General features: G+C 41.7%; 2 protein-coding genes across 3 annotated transcripts in view; one reads left to right on the forward strand and one right to left on the reverse strand.

The window, feature by feature from the left end:
• Nucleotides 1–3,259: 3,259 nt before the first annotated feature.
• sparcl2 (SPARC-like 2) lies at nucleotides 3,260–21,432 on the reverse strand. The gene is made up of 10 exons (XM_070841591.1): nucleotides 21,334–21,432; nucleotides 11,051–11,169; nucleotides 8,849–8,930; nucleotides 8,007–8,079; nucleotides 7,415–7,526; nucleotides 7,068–7,186; nucleotides 6,828–6,982; nucleotides 5,458–5,570; nucleotides 4,280–4,374; nucleotides 3,260–3,362 (listed from the first exon to the last, which is right to left on the reverse strand). The coding sequence occupies exons 1-10, from the start codon at nucleotides 21,430–21,432 to the stop codon at nucleotides 3,307–3,309; spliced, it is 1,023 nt and encodes a 340-aa protein (XP_070697692.1). The 3' UTR covers nucleotides 3,260–3,306.
• Nucleotides 11,688–21,969, forward strand: part of ccser2a (coiled-coil serine-rich protein 2a) — a 47,886-nt gene continuing 37,604 nt past the window's right edge. For both annotated transcript variants that reach the window (XM_070841416.1, XM_070841417.1), the window contains exon 1: nucleotides 11,688–11,740. The gene's annotated coding sequence lies outside the window, so the exon portion shown is untranslated. The remainder of the gene's footprint in view (nucleotides 11,741–21,969) is intronic.

The following is a 21,969-nucleotide window of genomic DNA, read 5'->3' on the forward strand; positions in this document are numbered from 1 at the left end:
CAGTGTAGGGCTATTGAGGTCGCTGTGAATGGGACCCACTCCACCCAGAGGGAATATTGTCTGACCGCAGGCTAAAATCTGAGAGACCCCCCCACCCCACCCCTCTCTCTCTCTCAGTCCTTCCTCTCTCTGTTGGTCTGCCTGTCTCTGCCTGCAAAATCACTTCAAAGAAGAATTAAAAAATGTGGCACATGAGCGCTATTAATAAATGTATCACTTCAGTGGCCATAACTGGTCTTTTTTTTTTTTGAGTGAGGACCCTTTGCTGTGGCTGGACTCTCTTTCAAAGCCACCAGTCTTCCTATCCATAGCCCTCTCCATTCGCTGGCCCACTTTACAGTCCCTAAGAAGTTCTGAAAGTCGGCAATCTGGCAGAGCAAGATACGGCGGCTGCTTTTGAAGATTGGATGGTGATTAACCTTAGAGTGATTACTGCACACATACAACCTTGTGTATGAGCTGCGTCCTTACAACTTCTACGCTGTTTTTCAGGGGAGAATTTGATTTTAGAATCACGTTGTAGTCTGTTTTCCTAAGACTTTGGACATCTGTCGGACATCTGTCAGACCTGGAATTGTTGCACAGGCTTGGGTGACACACGCTCACACAGCTCTCACACACATCCTTTCTCGGTTTCACTGCCATCATGACTGGCCTGAATATTTCTTTTGATCCCACAGCTCCTCTCCTCTTGTGTTGCCGTTTAATAATTTATCGTCATACAGTCACTGGACAAACTCCATCGGCGCAGAGAGCGACAGAAAGTGAGAGTAAAAATTTCATTTGGCATAATTGCATGAAAAGAAACTGCAAAACTGGCCTTTTCGTCTATTATTGATGTCTGCTTACTGGCCATGCATAATGCAGGGGCCAGTCTTTATGACAACCATGTATTAAATATCATGTTCTGAGGGTCGGGGGTCTCTGGCTGCATGCTTTCACTGCCACAGTTAGTTGGCTTCGGTAGTGAGTAATGGCCTATATGGACAGTGTTGTAAAGGCAAAGAGAGAAAGAGGGACTGACAGTGAGAGAAAGGATGGAGAAAAATTGACAGAGAGAGATGAGATGAAATTGGGGGACGTGAGGCAGTGAGTGAGGGAGGGAGGGTGCGCTAGCTGACAACGGGTTAACAGGAATCTTTATTTTTAACAACATGTCATCACCAGCCGCCCATCTGCTCCTGTGCTGTCAGAGTCCCTTGGGAGTGTGTGCGTGTGTGTGTGTGTGTGTGTGTAAATGTGTGACTGAAAGAGAAAGATGCAAGCAAGCCATCGCAGATCAGATCACCGATCAGCACCCAAAGGAGTAGGAGGAGGCGGGAGAACAAGGTTAGAGAGGTGGGTGACACACGGATATCTCTCTCTTTTGGTATCCAAATGGGGTGTGACAGGGGAGGACAGTGGGAGTGGAAGTGTGGTGTGTGTGTGTGTGTGTGTGTGTGTGTGACAGGAAGGTAAAGAAGGATTAGGTGGATCAATCTACAACTGCCCTCTCTGTGTTTGGATGGGGGGATGGAAGGAGGTGGAGACGGTGGTCCAGAGGTAATGAGAGGGAATCTATTAGCACAGAAGAAGGGGGGTATGAGGACACACAAAGAAAGAGCAGCAGTAAGGAGAAGAAGGAGGAGGAGGAGGTGTGTAGGCTATGCTGGACCTCCAGGGGTGGCCCAAACAGCCCATTTTATTTATTTTTTTCGAATAAAGAGACTAGTCTCTGGGGAAGAAGGGAGCAATTGAGGAGAGATGTTTGTTGGTGGAGGAACTGGGGGCATGGACTTTGTATTCAGAGCTTTTTTTGTTACATAGCGGAGAGACAGGACCAACAACCAGCCGTTCCGCAGGTCACTCATCATTAGCAAATACAGTTCAGTACAGTTAATCTCTCGCTTTTATTCTTTCTTCAGTTTTTCTGCTCCCAGTTCAGACTTGTTTTTCACTCCCTACACCAAGGCGAACTGCAGGCCTCCAGTGGTCCACTCTACTTTATCAAAAGTTTTGAGTGAAAATCTGATGGAATAAAAACAGCTTGTTTTGATATTTATGGTGATGCACTTTCTTTTTGCACGACATGTAGAGCAAGCAGTCCTCGGTCCTTGTTTTTCCTCGCGTCTGCACTGAATCTGCGTTGAGCGTTGAGCGCTGAAATCTCTCCCCCTTTCTTCATCTTCTTTCCAATGTCTTTCTTTCTCCCCCCTCATCCTTCAGGCATGGTAAATTTGAAGGCTAATTAGTCCAGAGAAACCAGTCATACCAAAGAACCCACCCCAGGCCACACACACTCGTCCTCCTATTGATCTTGAAGCACCAACACAAGCAGAACCACACACAAATTCACACGCAAAACAAAGGCAAATAAACAACATGCAACAAGAGTTTTTGGAGAAGCATGTATTATAGATGGTGCAAACGTAGAAAAAAGTCAGCAAGCCTGTATTATGCAAGTTTTTTGACCTTGACAGAGGTCAAATGCTTCATATATTCCGCATCATTCTCTGAGATGCTATTTACAGAGTCGGCTGTAAAGGAAATGCTTTGCAGCATCAAAACCTTTTTTCTTGCATTTCCTCTTCTCCTCAGTTCCTCCCACTTTCGCAGCCATCCCTTCCCCCCTCTCGCTCTCCTTTCTCACTCTTTCCCTCATTTCTGATCCATTTTTTATGCATTACTCCATTACTCTCAACTCCCATTTACAGTGCATTACCTCCTCCCATCTTTCACAAACACTTCTCTCTCCTTCTTTCAGTCTCTTTGTCACCCTCCCTCCCCACTGCTCTCCGCCAATGCATTATGACACTTTCCTCTACTTCTCCCCTTCGCCCCCTTTATTATCTCTTTGTCTTTTCTCCGGTCACGTCATCTCATACTAAGCGTTTCGCCCTCTTATCTGTATTTCCCATCTAGTTTGTCATTCTGTATACAATGTGCTCTTTATCTGCACTGCTGTCATCCACCCGTTTAATTGGCTATACAAAGCATGCAGCGCAATTTGGTACTTAATAGTGTCTCTGCTCTTTTACAACATGTACAAATGTCAGCTAAGGTAATTAACAAGACTGGTGGTCAGTCTGTCCAGGCATTTAGTTGGCCCTTTTGAGCACACACATGAATGCACAGACATCCGGCAGACTCTCAGATTTGATGGCGTGATAAATCACTATATTACAAGCTGCAATACAAAGTGAAACAGATGAGTGAGCAGTGGGTAGAGATGCCATCCTGTCGCTTTTAAATCAGGTACTTTGACGGCATTGAAGCAAGGTTTTTACAATACAAAAGACATGCAGGAGTTTATGGCTGTTTTTCACGTCATAGGTGGTTCTTTTTGATTGTAGGACACAGCTTGGGGGAACCCATTTTCATTGCTGTGGATAAAACAAACAAAAAAACATTTTTTAGGTTTGAAATATAAATGCAGCATATCTGCAATATAAATCAAAGGCATGTATTTAACAAGTCATTTCCAGGAATAAAAACTCTCAAATGATGAGATGTTACTTTTGGTAATGGTCTTTAATTTGCAAAAAATGTCAATAATATTAAAGGGGCAGTGCTGGTTATTTGATGTTGGAATTTATATTCAATTTAATTGATAGTGCCGAAATATTTTACAGTGAAAGCCATCTACCTGAATTCATAAGGTTTTTAGGGTTCATAAATTCAGATAGAAAAGTTAAGAACGTAAGTCAGGTCAAACATTCTGGTTGCTAGAGGTCAAACCTGTCTTTCTTATTTTGAATTTTAGTTTAATTTTGAAATTCAGACACTAACTTTCAGATAAGAAATTCATTTCTGAACATCCGGGACGCCGGGGATAAACAATGAAGCCTGAATCAGTTCACCTGCCAAGAGGAGTGAACCTGTGAAAACTGCGGACTCTTGTCCAGAGGGAGCTGTCCAAGTTATGGCAAAATAACCCTAATAATGTCATCAGGGTTAATTTCGGAATAAAGGTCAGGATTTCTTTGCCCCCACTGCATCTATCTTGACTTTTCTTTTTTAAAACTGCCTCAGAAGTCCACCAGCTTCACAGACGAGCAATGCTAGGACAAGGGTCTTGTTTTGGACCTAATTGCATGCAATGTTTATGGACAAACTTGTGTCATAAAGTATCCTGTTAAACTGGTTTGCTCTTCGTCAACTGCATAAAATACAGTCGTCTACTTTGAATCTGGGCTTTTGATGACAGTAAAAAAAACAAAAAAACAATCTACAACCTTAATCGAACTCTTTTTGCCATCATGAGGAATTGCAGCTGCATTGGGTAAAAGTTGTGACTAACACATGAAATGGTAAAACCAGGCCTCGGAGCGATCCACCAGGCAGGTTGTCCACTCTCGCAGGGTCACCTTCCTGTTCCTGTTACGGTCACATGACCTGCAAACACAGCACAGTATAACACATGGTGTGCTCATAACATGGTACCGACAGACAACAGAGCAATTGCGGAAACACATGCATTCACACATACACTAATGAACCGATACACAAAATGACTTGATTTGTATCGATGCAGACAGAGATGGTATAAAGACTCATCCATAGGTATAGAAACAACTGCACAGCCATTGTCTTTCAGTTCACCCTGCAGCGCTATCTCTGAAGGGTACTCCTTCAATTTGTGTTAATCCATGGGCAGCGGGAGGCACAGTGGGTAATAAACATTATCATTGCTGGGAATGGCTTGACATTGACACAGCCAGCCCGACTCCCACAAAACCTGTCACTGCAGACTGGCAGAAAAAAGGGGGGTAGGGTGGGAGAGTGGATTGTAGAGAAAGGTGGTTAGATGGAAGGATGAAAGAATGAGACAAGAGTGACAGCGAAAGAGGGATTGACAGAGCGAGGCTGACGATAAGTCTATTTGTAGGAAAGAGGAAAGTAGGAAGCGCAGAAGGGGAAAAGAAGTGCTTGAACATGAAGGAGGAGTAAGATGATGGAGAGATGATGTGGTCATGAGATTGAAGGGGAGAGGGACACAGGAAGCGGGTATTGGCATGGAGGATGAATGGGTGGGTGGCGTGCAGAGAGAACAGCATGGTGGGAGGTGCAATTTGGTCACTGCGCGGAGGCGAAATGCATCGCTGTGTGACATTTTTAACCCTTGGTGCTTCAGTAATTAGCTGAAAAATAACATATTGCACGAGACAGAAGGTTCACATTATGAACCTTTGTGTTGACATGAGGTGGTGATGATCAACACCGTCCTTACCTAATGCATCACTCAGTCACCATATGGTAAGTAAGATTTTACCTGCATAGGTCATGTTATCATAGATTTTTTTCCCTTCCATACTAAAATGGCTCATTAGTTATTTGGTGTGTGCCTCTGACATTTCAGAATAAGAACATGCCTATACTGAGTTCAATCAAATTTGATTCTGCTAATTTAATCATCATATAATTTGCTCCTGTTATCCAACAGCTAAAGATGTGGAAGCTGCTGGAGGTGGGACTGACAGAAAGAAAGGTGTAGCACAGTGTTCCAGTGGCATCCTCTTGTAACGCAGCTTCCTCAGGTCCCTGCGACTCAACTTGCCATCTTTGTTCTTGTCCAGAATGGTAAACCTTTGCTTAAGAGAAAGAGAGAGATAAAAGTAATGTCAGAAAACTTAATCATTGGTTTCATGGTTTCTGTAAGTTATATTGCAACAACTGAAAGGCCTCACAGTTGATCCACCACCAGACAACAACTATTGGATGGATTAGGAATCCTTATGAATTTGATGATTGTCTGGCCTTTCATCTATTCTATTGCCATCATCAGGTCATAATTTCAGCTTGTGTGATACTTTGATTAATGACCAAATACCATTGACTGTATTAAAGAAGTGGACTAAAGTGAGTGTGGCTACCTTGCAACTAACCAGTCAGAGGTCGGTCATGTCTAAATCTAACCAATCAGAGGCAAAAAAATCAAAGAGTCACATCTGCTTCAAACTACCATCTTTCCCAAATACCTGCAAAACTCAAGACATTCCCATCAGCCTCAGCTGCACTTAGTGTTTACTACTAGCAAACTAGCAAATGTTAGCATGCTAACACGCTAATCTAAGATAGTGAACATGGTAAACATTACACCTTAACATAAACATGTGAGCATTGTCATTGTCAGCTCATTAGCATGTTGATGTTAGCATTTAGCTCTAAGCATTGCTGTGCCTAAAGACAGCCTCACAGAACTGCTAGCGTGACTGTTGACTCAACATAAAGTTCAGCTTTGATCCATGCTAGAGTATGCAAGTATGAAGTACCACAAAAACAAGTTTTACTCCAACACACTGAATACTGAAGAGTTTTTTCTTTTAATTCAGTTAAAGGAGGTCAAGGTGGCCGTTGGGAGGATATTAAGTTATCCCTCCATTCACCATCTTATTGAATAATTTAGTGATTATTGACCAAATCCTATTTATACATGGTGTTCTGGAGAGCCCCTCTCTCATTCTGTGGACGACCACACCACAAGCAACACAAGAATTTGCCACTTACAGTAGGTTGTTAACATTGATTTCTCGCTAGACAGTCCATGAAGTGCAGTTTGTATACTTGCATGATGATGGTGTCTGGTGTCAAAAACAGCTTTATGTTCAGTGTTACATTACAGTGGGAGCAAGAGTGATCCCTTGGTGTAATTTTCTTCCGGCTATAGTTTTTTTAGTGTTACATTTTGTAGTGGATATTGATTTTATTTACATCATCATAAGCTGAGGTCATCGCAGATCATCAGTCATGTTTACTGCTCTACAATCATCTTTTTCCCACTGGATGCAGACTTTTGCGGTCTGTCAGACTGCTGTCTAGGCTGACTTCAGGCGTGAGGTTTCTGCTACCTGTGCTAGTTGTGTCCTCTGGGCGTGGTTGAGGCAGCTCTGGGGCGGGGCAGCAGGTGTGTAGGACTCCCCCATTCGACTCAGGAGCAGAAACCAGTCCAGGAGTCGATATGGAAACTGGGTAAACTCCTCCTCAGTGCATTCAGCCTTGGGGACTGACCAGGAGGAATAACAGTGCTGATGTATCAGGCTGCAGTGCACAATGGAAAGTGTGTGTAATCTAATGCTGTGTGTATTTACCCAGACACGGTCCTGAGTGAGCCAGTCCGGTGCGGCGTCTCTTTCTGCAGGCTTCTTTATGCAGCAAACACTCACTCCCATAGGTCCTTCCAAGAACACTGCACACTGGTGCCCTCTGCCTGATCGCATGAGCCAGTGCCCATATGCAAAACTAAATGTGAGGATGGATCATATAGTGTGCACAGCTGGATAAAATAAAATGCTTTTCCAAACTCTTTTTTTTCTCCCAAAAAAAACAGTGAAAAGTCAACTTTACATAAAGATAAAAGATACATCTGAGCACATTTGTGGGTCAAAAACATTACTAAAAACAATGTTACATGCTTTAAATGCCGTGAGGTGTTTACCGTGGACACGACTGAGGACAAACACACTTGGGGACGAGGACTCCATTTTCCTGAACTACCTGGCACCAAGATCCCACTGGACTATGGCATTTCAGCAGCTCACAAAGCTTTTCTGAAACATTAAGAAACAACCTTGTTAAATTTTTTTTCTGGTTCCTACTTTTACACCTTTTACACGCCTGTTCTGATGACCACTTATTCAGATTTCAGTACTGAATACATGAAATGTCTCATAAGGGTCTATTTAGGATAATGAAATACCATAGATGAAAATAAAGTAAGTTAAAAAAGTTAGAAAGGGACAAAGTAAAGTCAATGAATGATGGCAGGACACTGAATTATTAACTATTCAATCTTTACGACACCTTCAGTTCTTGGACCATGCTGTGCACATATGTGACACAAAAATGTCCTTATATATTTTTACACCCTTATCTATACGTACTTTCCATGACAGAAAAAGTATTTGCTGCTGCCTATGATGTGTGTTCTTACACCTTAGATATCGGAAAGAGAGCAAAAACCTTAAAATATACTCTGTATAAGAGATATGCAACTGGAACGCAGTCAGAAAATGGCATTAAAGTCTTACCCGGGTCTACTCTGCCAATATACGGTCTCAGGCTCTCCTCAGCTTGTCTCTGTTTGCGCTGGGCTCTGCCTCCCTGACGCCCCCCCCCCACATGCATGCACACACACACACGCATGCACACACACGCACACACACACACACACACACACACACACACACACAGAGATACAGTTTCTGAAAGGTCCCTATCATGTTGTAGGATGAAAAGATCATATGTTTTTATGACATTCCAGAGGTATGCACTAAATTCAGGTATAAACCTGTCTGTCATCATAAAGCTATTGTCTTAAATTTTGGATCATGGGCCAAAATGCATGTCCCAACGTGATAGCAATTTGTGTTTTCATCTGTGTGATTCATCACAGATGAAAGGGCTTATTGTGAACCTCTGATCAAAAAATTTTAACTTCTTGACACGATAAAAGACATCAAATTAAACTACAGGGAAAATGCCATGCATTTTCTTTTTTTTTATCACATCCATCATATACCCCAATTCCAAACTTATTCCAAAGTGATATTTCTAGAAACTTTGTAGTCAGCGCCAGGTCCACATCTGCCCCAAAGTCCTCATTGATCAGATGGGAAACAGGTGCAGTTCTGTCCAAAATACTGGAGCCACACTTCCATAGCTCAGGAATGACTACGTTAACACCTATCACAAAATCATCCTGACAACAGGAACAGCAAACATGTGAGGAAAAACTATAGTATCAGCACTAAGTGTCCTCTTAATAATCACCACTCATTTGTGTCATCATTTGTTTTCACACCCAAATATGAGGAAGTCTTTTGGTGGACACTCAAATTCAGGCAGCAGCCCCAGACAAAGTCAGACTCACCATGACTGCACAAGTGTGAAGACTCAGGAGCAGAAACAAGGCAAAGGTCAAGCTCAGGGTCATGGTTGAAACATCCAGTGGACTGTAAGAGGGGGAAATTAATGGACCTATTTAGTCTGATGCAAACATAGCTGCGGTTGTTATCTCTGTAGAACAGGCTGAAAAACATATTTGTACCTATTTCCAGCAGCATCATCCCTCTACCTTTACATCTTTTTGGATATCAATTACATTTGAGGTAAAATCTAGAAAATAAATAATGCTGAAGGAGTATCACTTTACCCGGATCATGCTCTGTTAATGATGCATGTTTTCCTTCTTTCTTTTTGCGGTGTCATTTACCGACTATTAGTCTATTTCCAGTCATTTCGATAATGTCATGGAAAACAATGCTGCTCATTGACTCTCAAGAAAACAATTATTTTCCATCACAGAGGAAACAGGGTCTTGAATTACACAGAGAGGACATTCAGCTATCAGTTGAGGAAGTTATTACAGTCTAACAAGTCATTCTCTATCCTCCTGACTGCTTGAAAAGAAAAAACACATCTTACCACGGCTTTGTCACTTTGTCCTTCTGTTGTTATTCCCTTGTTAGTGTTCTTCTTTTCCTTGTTGCCAGATACCTTTTTCTCTCCGTCTCACCGGCGCCTGTGAGGGTGTATTCTTTTTACAGCCCCCTTCAGCTGTCTATACTTTTTCTTTTCATTTGATCCATCTATTTTTACATTCTTGCTTTATCTAACCCCTCCTCTCTGCTTTCCCCTGTCTGCCCGACTCCCCCCCCCCACTCACATTAGCTCCTTGTTGATTGCAGCTGAGTGCAAAGGCATCACAACTCAGTTGCTTTCAGATATTGTGCAGTTGAGTGTTGCTGAAATGGAGTATGGGGAAAAGTACAGGAGAAGTACACTTACTGAGAGATTAAAAATGAGAGAGGGAGAGGTTGAGTTTTGGGGGAAGTGGAGTGGTTTTCATCAAAGTTGGCTCTAGTCCTCAGAAAGATTTACAAGGCAGAGAGAACATATGGTCACGCTTCTTTACGCTCTTAAACTCACATATTTCTCCCACTCTCTCTCTCTCCACGTCACGTTCAAAGTATCGTTGTATTTCAGACATAGAAACACATAGAAACACACACATTAACACACACAGCTAAAGGTAAAACAGAATGAATGTGCTCAGAGGAAGGACACCTCTGAAAAAGTGAACTGTCAAATGCAATAACAGGGAAAAGGCTGCTCTCTGGTGGTTATAGTGGTTAATAACAGTTTCTGTCACAGATTCTGTGGGTGGACAGGTAAAATCACAAAATGTATCTTTAAAAAAGCACGTTACCTGTCATCTTGCTGTTGTTTTTTTCTCCTTAAAAGAAGGCAATAGTTTTGTGAACACTTTTGATTTTTGAATTAGCTTTATGACTCAGTTTCTTCTCAGGATTTTTTAATGAAACCACGTTTTAAACATTTTTGGTTGAGTGAGCAACCTGATGTTGCACATGAATGTTAAACTGAGGAGAAAACACAATATAAAAAACATGAACTACTACATAGAAAAATAACAAAAGATATCTCTTTTGTTATCCCTGTGTTACTTGTTGGTAAAGTTGCATGTTTGTTAGTACTCTGTTTGTTGTGATTTAGGGTAACTGAGGCAAGGCTGGACTGACCCTGGGCCCAAGACCCTCAGTGGCACTGAAGGCCTAAAATCAGGAGGTGGTTTGTGCAAATTTGGCTAATACTAAATTTGTTTGGGAACAAACAGAATCAAATCACAATATCAGCCAAGATGGTGATAAAGCAGCTCCTGTATTATTACCTGCCCGGATCATCTGCCCCCTTATATGTTTAGTTAATCACGAAGAGGGCTTGACAGGCTAAAGGGACTGTTCACAACCTGGCAACACAAATGTTTTTCTGACCTCTGAAGCATCAGTTAACAGTTTTTTTTTAAACCAAAAACCACAAGCTATATTATTTCTAAATGGTATCTCAATGGAAAGTGCTGCTGCCATACTGCTACAGCTAACAACAACTTCGCACAGCTGATTGATACAATGGATCATAATCAATAAAAGCTCACATGTGATCATTACTGCCGCCTACACTGTGGGCTGACGTCACAGCGACGGCTAGCGGGGAGGCTGGAGTTCACAAGCTAGTTTTCAGTCGGTGACCGGAGCTAGCATGGCGGAAAACTAACTGAACCAGCACCAAACACACGGAATCAGCCCACATGTGTGGGGAAAGAGGCTGTTTGGGATTAGCGGGCTGTGTCACCCTCTGAGAACCAGGTGACTCGGAGCTACTCGCTCCGCCCAGCTGGAAGCGGGAGGACGGTGTCGGTGTCGGAGAGATAAACCGCTCCGGGAGGTCAGTCCGTGGCGTGTCGGTTCCCGCTCCCTGCCACTTTAACTCCAGTTCAGCTTTTCGTTTGAGGATTTTTTTTTTTTACTTTGTTTCCATTTGGTTTGGCTTTGTTTGCGTCGCTTTAAGGACCGTGTTGCTGGGTATCACCGGTTAGTTGGTCGGTGTTGACACCGTGACAGTTCAACTAGCGGCTCAGGGACTCAGCGGCTCCGGGATATTAACGCCACTTCCCCGTTAAAGTGGAAGGACTTCACGGAAACCCCCCCACATTGTGCTTCTTTACTCTCCTGCCAGCTCGCTTTAATGGTACACAGCTGATTTGGTTGACATTATATAACTAGAGGTTTTCTTTGAACGTAGCTGTCACTTCATGAATGAATCATTAACATTCACTGATTGTTTATTTTTTTGTTTTTTGAACAGAAAGTGAAAGACCACCTCACTTTACAACATGTTGTTGTTCATGGACTGTGTGCTGACACATCGTTGAGGCTGTAAATATGCTTTTAACTGCGTAATTCAGGTGAGTACAATAACACTGTACATGTGTCAGGCTACATAAGTGCTGTTAGGAGTGTGAAGCGATGGGGAAACAATTACAGTCACTTTATGTAGTGATACATGTTATTTCTCTGATTGGGCGTGTGTGTGTGTGTGTGTGTGTGTGTGTGTGGATCAGGGTAGCAACATGTGTTTTTAAAAAATACATCTGATAAAGACTGACAACACAAAAGAGCCTTCCTTGCAATCTTATCTCTGTGCTGCCAAGTGAGGCAGAAAAGGCCACGTTTCTAATGCTGTGACATCAACCTCACAGTCATAACATGCCCTGTAAAGAGTCACTGTAGCATGAATGAGGATGACCAGGCCTTTATGTAATAAGCATATAGAATGTAACTTATATAACAAATTAGCACTGGAGATAAATTGTGCACACGAAAATATGGGATATGGGAAAATATGGGATGCTATTGTGTCAATAGTTAATACTTGAAGTGAACTAAATCTTGTTTGAGATACAGCACTGAAATTTGTGTTTCAGGATTAAAGGCTAACTAAAGATGAGTCACGAGCCTTCATGCTCCACTCAGACAGGAGTTCAAATTTAACTCGGGTTTCTATACCATGCAGCGCAGCCTCACATATTCATATTTTTATACCACAACTGAAGTCGCTGTCAGTCAAGTCTTATAACAAGTATGTGTGAGTGTACGTGTGTGTGGGTGTGTGTGCCATTTTAGGCTGTGATCTATTACAGCCCAGACAGTGCAAAGCGCCATGGCATCACAGGCCAGTACACATTAGGATAAGGCATGACTGATTGCCCTTAGCGTAAGTGAGATGGACACTCCTCCGGTGTTTTAGTGTTTGGGTGGTGTTGCGTTTAGACACACACACACACACACACACACACACACATGCAAATCTATGTGTGTGTTCTTCGGGCACCTGTTTGCATAGGTCCTGGAGCGCCACCTTGGCTGAGGGTGTGTTTACAATCTGATTCCCCCCCCAACAACAGCTGAATATCTCCACTGTGCGACTGCCTGCTGAAGACCCCCTGAATTGCAGTTCACTTTGTGAGGGTTTTTCCAGACTGTGTCTCCGCCCCGCCTGTCTTCATGAGCGCCCCAACCATCAGTGCTGTTTGTAATCTAGCCATGTGTGAAGACACACATTATACACATTACCCTGTGCATAGTAGTCATTCCAAGAAACTGTCATGCTCCTTAAGGGCAACCTTGACAGATAAGATGTGAAGATGTGCTTGTCTGATGAAGTGACTACTTACAGCACAGAAAAGTGTTGACTCATTTGTGTGAGAATGCCAGAAATCGCAGACGGGGAGAGTCTCTGTAGAGGAAGGTGAGTGTTTAAGTCTCTCATCTCTTCAGACTGTCAGATCTGAGCTGTTTACAGTCATCCTCTCAGCTGTAGATGTCATACTTTATATTGGTGTTTTCTTTCTGGACCAAAACAGATTCCTCATTTCTCGCTCTCATTTATCTTCTTTCCCCAATTTTCTCTATTTCACATGCTCCACCTTACTGACTGTAGTTCAGAAATCAATGAGGGACCTAATAGCTGAGTACTTTCGATGCCCAGAGATGAGATCATTCATGATAATGCATTGAGGTTACAGTGTTGTGCGTGTTTTCATGTGTGCTGTGGTGTTGTGCTCGGAGCCATGCGACTTGATTTGACTTTGACTTTTCTCTGATCCTCCTTGCTCTCTACTCTCTCTGCATGTGGCCTATCATTGGAGCTATACTTAGCCACGCTTATCAGTTCTGTCATTCCCTTGGTAAGACCGCATATGTTAAAGAGCTTGGAATAGCTCGGCGTGTAGCAGAGTGTAGACACGGGATCTCGGATGCACTGACACAGGCTTCAGGTAAAACTGCCCTTCACATATCATGAAATGCCCCCAGAGCAACAAATACAAAGGGTGGGCAAGAAATGGTGTAATATCTAGTAGTAGGAGTACTCTGCATGTTTACATTTTACTTTATGGTGTGTGTGGGATGACTGTGGAGTCACTGACTGGGTGATAGTTTATAGTGAATTTGAGTGATATGTGGCACAATTGTAGCTGTTCTATTATATCAGAGTGTGTGTTGTGTACAACTTGTATTTTCTGTTCTATACTTGTAGAAAGCACTACTATTATATGGAATGGGTTGAGTGTGTGTGAGTAGTGTTTTGTCTGTTCTTCTGGTCCAAATAGCTTGTTTACACAGGTGTCATTAGGAACACAATGCAGGGTGGTAGAAGCAGATGTGTGTCATTATTGGCCTGTTGATGGCATATATTGTCAAGACACAACGAGCAGCTGCTGAAATGTCAGAAATCTTTGAGTCAACCTGAAATAGGCGTGTTTCACAAGGCATTTTGACTTGTTATTATAGGAAAAGCACAGATGTTGCCAATAACATGACAGATGGCTCAGTTTGTTATCTGATATTTTCAGTCTTCTCTAAAAAAAAAGAAAAGGCCTATTGTTGACAGTGCCATTTGTCCTCTACAAGAAATATAATGGTTTTAAATAGCTTTGAATATATAGTTATATAATATATATAATCTCTGTATATCAGGACAGTCATCAACTTTGTTGAAAAACAATGATTTGCATTAAAGGTACACATGGTACACCCACACAGTTGCTTGTATATACATTCTGCAGATAAAGACCATCACTTGCATTACAAATTAATTTCCCATCATCGCTGTCATGATTTTTTTTCTATTTTCAGCATTGAATATGATTTTGAAACCTCATGCTATCCCTATATTGAGAGCAGAGGTATGTCATAATCGTTATATGCCTCACCAGGTGTCTGCACTTGCCAGCGTAGCAGCTGTCATTTCAGTTAATATCAATTTATGTGACAGATATACGTGGTATGTGCACCTGCTTCATCCAGTTCCTCTGTTTCTCACTAGCTTCTGGTGATTTTAAGTGCATGGAGCCTCCATTAGACCAGGCTGCAGGGATACTCTCCTTAAAACCTATACGTCCCATTCAATAATCCCTTAAGGCTTTGAGTCATGTGATAATTGTAGGGTCTCTTTGTCCTTGGGATCAGACTGTGTACAATGAACCTGCTGGAGACTGTGAGCTGTGTTATGGAGCTGAAAGTTAGCTTTCAGCGGCTCATGCGATTGGCTGTAATCTGCATGCATTTGTGCAAAATAAGTGTTTTCCTCATGGCATGGTATTTCCAGAATACTCCACAGTCAGGAACACAAATCTGAATGTTTTGGTTCCCATGTTGCTGTACCAGTTTCATTTGGCCCGTCGCCTCTTTTTGGTCAGTCAGTACTGCCACATCATTGTCACTCCTGAACTTCCTTTTCATCCAGGATTGCATCGCATTTTTCTTAGTTATGATGGCTGAGGTGTTGTGAGGCTGTAGTGACATTTGACTCACGTCCTGTTCAAAGGCAAAACAAATCCCGTCCCAAATGTCAGTCTGTGCAGTCACCTGAACACACACTGAAGGTGATATTCAACACAGTGTTAGCACGGCAGGTTCAGCTGCAGTATCTAAAATCACTATAACACTTCAGTGTGTTAGGGTGTCTTCCTGAGTTCAAAGCAATTTACACAGTAGCGATATATCTTGCCATAACCACCACCAATGAGAGTCAGTTTATCCCAGAAGGCTCATGAGGTGAACAGAAAGGTTTCTCTATTGTATGAGACCTTTTTTGGATAGGTTCCCCTCCAGTTTCATCAGTTGACCTAATAGCTCTAAACTCTGTGAAGAATTGCACACAAAGGCATGGCATTTTGATAGACGTTGACCACCAACTGCGGCCTTATTTGATGTGAGGAGCTTTGCCAGGAGTTTGCCAGTTACTGTAAAAAATGTGCTGCCTTAGGAAATAGTAGATCGGGTGAAGTGTTTGTTAAGAGATTCAGCCTGATAGAGTGAATGGAAAGGAAGGAGGCACAGGAAAAGAGGGAAGTTGGACAGAGAGGAAGTTGACCTACAGTAATAGCAGTGTATTGTCCATTCACAGAGGATAAATCCACTAGGAACATGATCTATTAAAAGTGTGCTATTTAGACTGTGTTTCACATTCAGGGCCTTAATCCAGACTCTGTGTGACTCAGACTGTCTGTGACTCTGAAAAGCCACATCTCTCACCTCTCACGACAGGCCTGTGTTTTGCGCTGTAACAGGTCGCCACGAGGAACAAATCAGGGTTAATATAAGTTACATCAAAATAAATACTCATTAAACGGCACAGTGGGTAGATAAGCTGGAGATGTTGCAGCTGAACTCCCATGTCAGTGTGAATGAAAAGACGTTGATACATTGTTCTGGTTTCAAAGAAAAGCTTGGCTGAAGGGAGGCAGTTGCTAAAATGGCCATAAATTTTGCATGTGACCCTGAGTCCTAGTTTCTGTGTAAATGTTTGTTTGTGTGTGTGGTTGTGGTTGTGTTCATAGGTTGGAAAACATTCTTGCTATAATTTTTTTTTTAGGGTTTGTTTATTAATTATTTTCACTAAAGCTTTGATGCCGACTATTTTCAAATCATGTGTGAAATCATAGAAAGGAATTAACTGTGTAATCTTTACAACAGATAATAAAATTTACTTTCACAACAGCACAGCTTACTTCCTGTGTGCTGCTAATAGACATTTTAGCACTTTTAAGAATTTGAAAATGATTTTCTATGTGCAGATAAAAATGCGGAAAAGTGACCTCACAGATCTGCTTATGCAGTGACGGGGTGGAGTTTCTACACAGTCATGGGCATGCGCTGTTTGTCCACAAGGTTAGATCATGATGGAGTGTTTTGAGTTGAAACCAAAGCTTTATGCTGAATTAGGGCTGTAGAGAAAACAATCTCATTTATAGTGTAATCATGATTGTTAGGACTGCAGCATGTGATTGTTTTATTGATAACCTTTTTGCAAACTGGAACAAACACTTTTTTTTCATTTGAATAATTAGTTTGAATCAAATGATTCCTGATAGTGTGAATTGGCTGCTTGCACTGCTGATCCCAACTGAGAACCAATGTGCTATATGCAGCTCTCATCCATTTTCAACTTACTTTTGTTTGCTGGACCAACAAACCAATACCATGAACTCACAAGCCCAGCTCACACAAACCAGTGAATGCTATCCGTCCAGCACGAAATAGATGAAAGCTGAAGGAAGGAATGATTAGCAATGAAAGTTGACTATGTGGGAAGAGAAAGAGACTCACATGGTTGTCTCAGGAGTTGGCAGATAACACCAAAGCTAAATGTCAGTAAATACTGACAGGATGTCAGAAAGATGAAGTTAAGCGGATGCCCATGGTGCCCTCTTTCTTCTGGATGTTTAAAACTGTTAACATGGAAACTAGTGATGAGAACTGATAAGACTTTATTGATACCAATGCCATCACCAATCTTGCTTAGTGGACACATTCTTTTTTGATTCCCATCCTGATTTCTGAAGTTTCTGTGTGTCTGCACAGGTTTTCAGCATCAAGGAAAATGTTTTATTATCTTTTGAGTCTGAACATGGAGTTTGTCATCATCTAAAATGGATGAAATGAGCGAATATTTGTACAGCATTTGTTTTCATTGAGATTTTCTTGGTAACAGAAAATCTGCTTATCCTGCCTGCGAGGCTCTTTATAACGCAGGATAGTTATCCTCGATAACGGTCATGCTGCTTGGTTTGGAAGCTGGGGCACTGATGTTTCGGCATATTGCTGGTTGTGCTTAATAGGAAAAGTAAGCCTTGGGCTGCTGTCCACCCTACCTTCATCTCCCATCGACATAAATTACTGTAATGACCTCGCTGACACTGATTGACGCCTACGCTGTTTCCTTGCGACACTTATCAGCCTTTCTAGCCTTTGTGTCCAATCAGAAGGTGAAAAATAAATTGGGCTGTCAAACGCACTGCAGTCTTCTCACAGTGTGGTTCAAGTGAGGGTCATATACGGATGAGGGAACAGACACTTGCATGTCTGTCTATGCATGCTGTACACATAAACTAATGACTGTGAACGATAAAGCAGAGTGGTGTTAGGGGAAAGGTGATTCTGGTGATGGGAGTGTGGACATCTGGGTGGCAGTAATTGAAGAACATGATTAAACTTATATTTAACTTACCAAGACTTCTACTGCTCAGCGTCAGACCTCAGAGAGCACACAGCAGAATTATTCTTATGGATGAGTCAGGGTGGATGTTGAGGACTTTCTGACGGTGTTTTCTGTGTCGTGACTAGTCAGTAGTATGACTCATTTTGGTTCTGACTTTCTCTGTCACTGTGTATGTTCTATGTATATACTGTATATCCTAAAGGTTGCACAACAAAAACTGAGTTGTGTCCAATAGTTGGTATGGTATAATATGCTAGAAAATGATTTCAGCTTAGATTCCATATAATTCAAATAGTCAGATAAAATAAAAACTATATCATAATTTTTTCTGTGTGATGTTTCTTCCAGTGATGCTGCTTGTTATGTAGTTGTAGTTTTTTTTGTTTGTAAGCCAATTTTTCAACATTAACTTGTCAAAGCTCAGGTATGACGTGCTTGCCCAGAATAAAATTCAGTAAAGCTTTATTTATAAGAAAAAAACTTATTTTGACAAATTGAACAGTGAAAACATTAGAAATTCTAATAAATTAATTATTGACACTTCAAATGAGATATTCGACTTTCATTTGAACTAAAATGTTCTCACTTAAATCAAAGCAGTTGAGATTAAAAATGCCTGAAAAGCGGATTTTGTGGGCGTAATAGGGACATTTAGCATATATTTATATATGCCAATATAACAGCGTGCAGGAATTGTTAAACAGCTGATTTTGATTGAGGCTCATTATCAAATGCATAACATGAAACAACAGAAAAGCCAAAGTAGTCCGAACCTTCTGTTTTATCCTTTTTATTTCTTGACGCTAACGTGGGTTGGAGCAGACTCCATGCTGTGATTTATCAACGCATGTGACACTTATAAACAGAAGATATTGAGGACATGGCAACGCTCGCATGGTTTTACTGCTGGCACTTAACAGAAAACGCTTGACTGAGTGGAACCAGCATGCTGTCAGCCATGAAATGACAAGGAGAAATTGAATTTGCACTGAATCTTTACGAGAACCACAACAAATTTCTCTGAAATTTCAAATACTGTGTTTTTTTTTTTTTCATGTGCAGCTGACAGCGAGGCAGGACCTGTTTTACTTTATTATCGCATCTGGTGATCTCATGACATTATAGGGCAGCAGTATATGCATTGAAAATTGCTACTTTAGCTTGTAAGGAACTGCTCTTGTCTCAGGGGGGTTATGTGGCTTTAGTTTTTTTTTATTTTGTACCATATGGTGGATAGCATATCAGATTTTTCCTGCTACAAATAATCTCTTTTGTACTGGAAATAAGTCTTTGCAATGCTTTTTTTTTGGGTATATTTACCTCAAAGCATAATTTCTGCTCTCCCCTTCCCTAAGTGGGGCTCCTAAAAGATGCCCTATCAATTATTAAAGCCACCAAAAGGCTCTGTTCTCCCCACCCATTGCCACACACCACACACATCATATTACAGACACACACACACATAGGCACACATGCAAAGAGAGAGCCAGTCAGCAGACAGATCAACCTCTGAAGAGTGTCTTCCTGTTCCTGTGCTCTACCCTCCTTTGGGCGCTACCCTGCTTTCAATTCAGATGATGGAGGAAACAAAGTGCAGCATGACTTAGCAGGGTGTAGCACTTGTCATGAAGACTGACTCTGGGATGAAGGTTATTGAACTACTCATCTTAAATTCACTGAGTCAAGGTAATATTTTCTAATGTTCTTTTCTGTGGCACATTGAGAGTAAAAATCACGACTCCTGCTACAAGATGTATGTATGTGATGTGATGTTGTGTCTGTGCTTGTAGTTCTTAATGTAGCAGGTTGCCACACCTTAACTTTCTCTACTTAGGTCTACTCACTGTTTCCCCTGTTGGTCTCGGTCATTTGATCTACTGCAGTTAGTATACAGCATTACCAAACCCTCTGTGCTGTCTCATTGGATTAGCATCCCTTAAGCATCAGTGCAGCTCAGCCCAGTATTGCTTTCACTCAATACACATTAGCCTAGCATCAGTGTTGCTTTCATCCCTGTCTCATTCTATTAGCTTGCTCTAATAGCACTTTGTTAATCTCTTCAGGGAGAGAGCTATGGCCCACTACTGCCCTGTCCAGATGACTGGCCTAGTTATTACTCCACTGAGACGCTGGGCTCTGCCAATATATGTAAATGAAGCTGCACTTTAGTGTAGTTTCAGTAGGAGGTGAGGAAGTCATTTGGGCTGCATTTGCCTGTCAGATTATGTTTATCCTTTATCTTTTTTTTCAGATTAGATACTTTGAGTTAAAAAGCATCAGGCCTATATATTTTATTTGTAAAATAAACATCTGGTCTGTGGTTGGTTGGTCAGTCTTTACTGGCTGAGACAAGACAGAAACTACTAGTGTGTGTGTGTGTGTGTGTGTTTAGGGTGGTCCACTGCCCTTAAACCCAATATCTTGTCTCAGAGTAGAGCCATCTGGATTATATACTAGGCTCTTCAGACAGGTTTTATCGAACTATTGATCCAGATAATTGATTGGTTCAGCACTACGAGATACAGACTTCCCAAGATTGACAGTAATAGGGAGGTACAGAGAAGTTCCAAGTCTCAGCTGCCTTCTACATCCCATCAGTAGCAGAAGAGTTTTTGTCTTTTCTTGCTCACTCCATCCATCCTTTCCATCCACATTTTCTCCACTGCATCTTTCTTTCTTAAGTCCCCTTTGTTATATAGCTAGAACACAGTTCATGAGGACCTCTCAGGTGTCCCATTTCTTGTTGCTTCCTGAAGCTACTTTTTTTGCATTTTTAATCACTGTAGTTACAAACACAACTGTTGTTTTTAGGTTGGTGTTACCGATCCTGCCAAGTTTTAATTTCATTTTTTGATATTGTGTGCTTTCTTTCTGAAATGCTACTGAAAAGGAGATTGTTTTTTCTTCTTTTTTTTTAAAGCAATCCTTTACTTATATCCTTCTCTAGGTTCTCCACAGTCTGAAAAAAAGTCAAATAAAAGTCCACAGTCTTTCAAAATGATAGATGGAAAGGTAAGAGAGGAAAGATTGTTGTAGCCTGACATGCTGCTATGTTGAGGGACGGTGCTGAGGTTTTTGTAATGATGGGGAGCTATGAGCACTGGGAGATGGGGGCGGGCCGGCTGTGAGGATAAACAGCAGGGTAGGGGATTTACTGTGTGTAGTAGAGCACCTCCATTCATGCGTAGCCCCAATGACCCAATAGATCATAGCCCTCAGGCTGTCACGACCTATCAACATCCATCCTGTTACTCCTGAAGAATGCATCTCTGCAGTGAGTGTGCATGTGCAGTACAAAAGTGAAGGCTTTGCCAGAAGAGCAATGGACGACCTTACTCCGATTTTTCAGCCTCCCTGCATCTCTGCCAGGTGCTTTCTGTCTGGCTGTCCTCTGAGTCGGAAATGTAAGTAAGGCCAAATAGCCTCACTGGCAGAAGACAGAAAACTCCCATTCCCTGTATGACAAAGAGTAAGAAAAGATGTCATCTCACTTACCTGCTCATTTCCCACACGGGGGATCACTGCTGAGATGCCAAGTCGCAGGTATAGCAGAAGATCTCTATGCCTGAACTCTTGTCTCACTGTCTCTCCCATTCTAACACAATTTAATAGCATCTGCCTCTCTATTTGTCCAGTCCTCTTCTCTTTGTAATTCTTTTCACTGCTTCTTCCACTGGCTGTCTCCTCTTTCACTGTGTTTTTTCTTAGCCTCTTCATGGGGAGAGAAACTGGAAAAAACCACAACATGATCTGGTTGATACTGAATGCTAATCTTGGTTGTTAATCTGCCTCTTAACACAGACAAAATCTGTAAAACTGTGAGGTTTTTAGACATCAAGATGAAACATTTTTATGCTCCTGACCAATTGTCAGTGCAGTGAAGAATTCAGAAAAAACGACAAGCTTAATTATTTAGATTATCTCAGTAGACGTAAATGTTGAACCAGGTTAAAATGACATCAGCAGCACTTACTAGATTGTTTCTCCTGTCAGTGCAGACTGTGCTACTTTATTTTCCCCCCATAACATTATGTTTTCATTATAGAGAAGTATGATTATAACCGTAACTTCAGTTGGATTGTGTCTTTCTGAACAGTTTTCTTTACATTATTAATCCCTTCACACTGTCAG

The sequence above is a fragment of the Pempheris klunzingeri genome, chromosome 12 (genome assembly GCF_042242105.1).
Source record: "Pempheris klunzingeri isolate RE-2024b chromosome 12, fPemKlu1.hap1, whole genome shotgun sequence".
NCBI classification, from domain to species: domain Eukaryota; kingdom Metazoa; phylum Chordata; class Actinopteri; order Acropomatiformes; family Pempheridae; genus Pempheris; species Pempheris klunzingeri.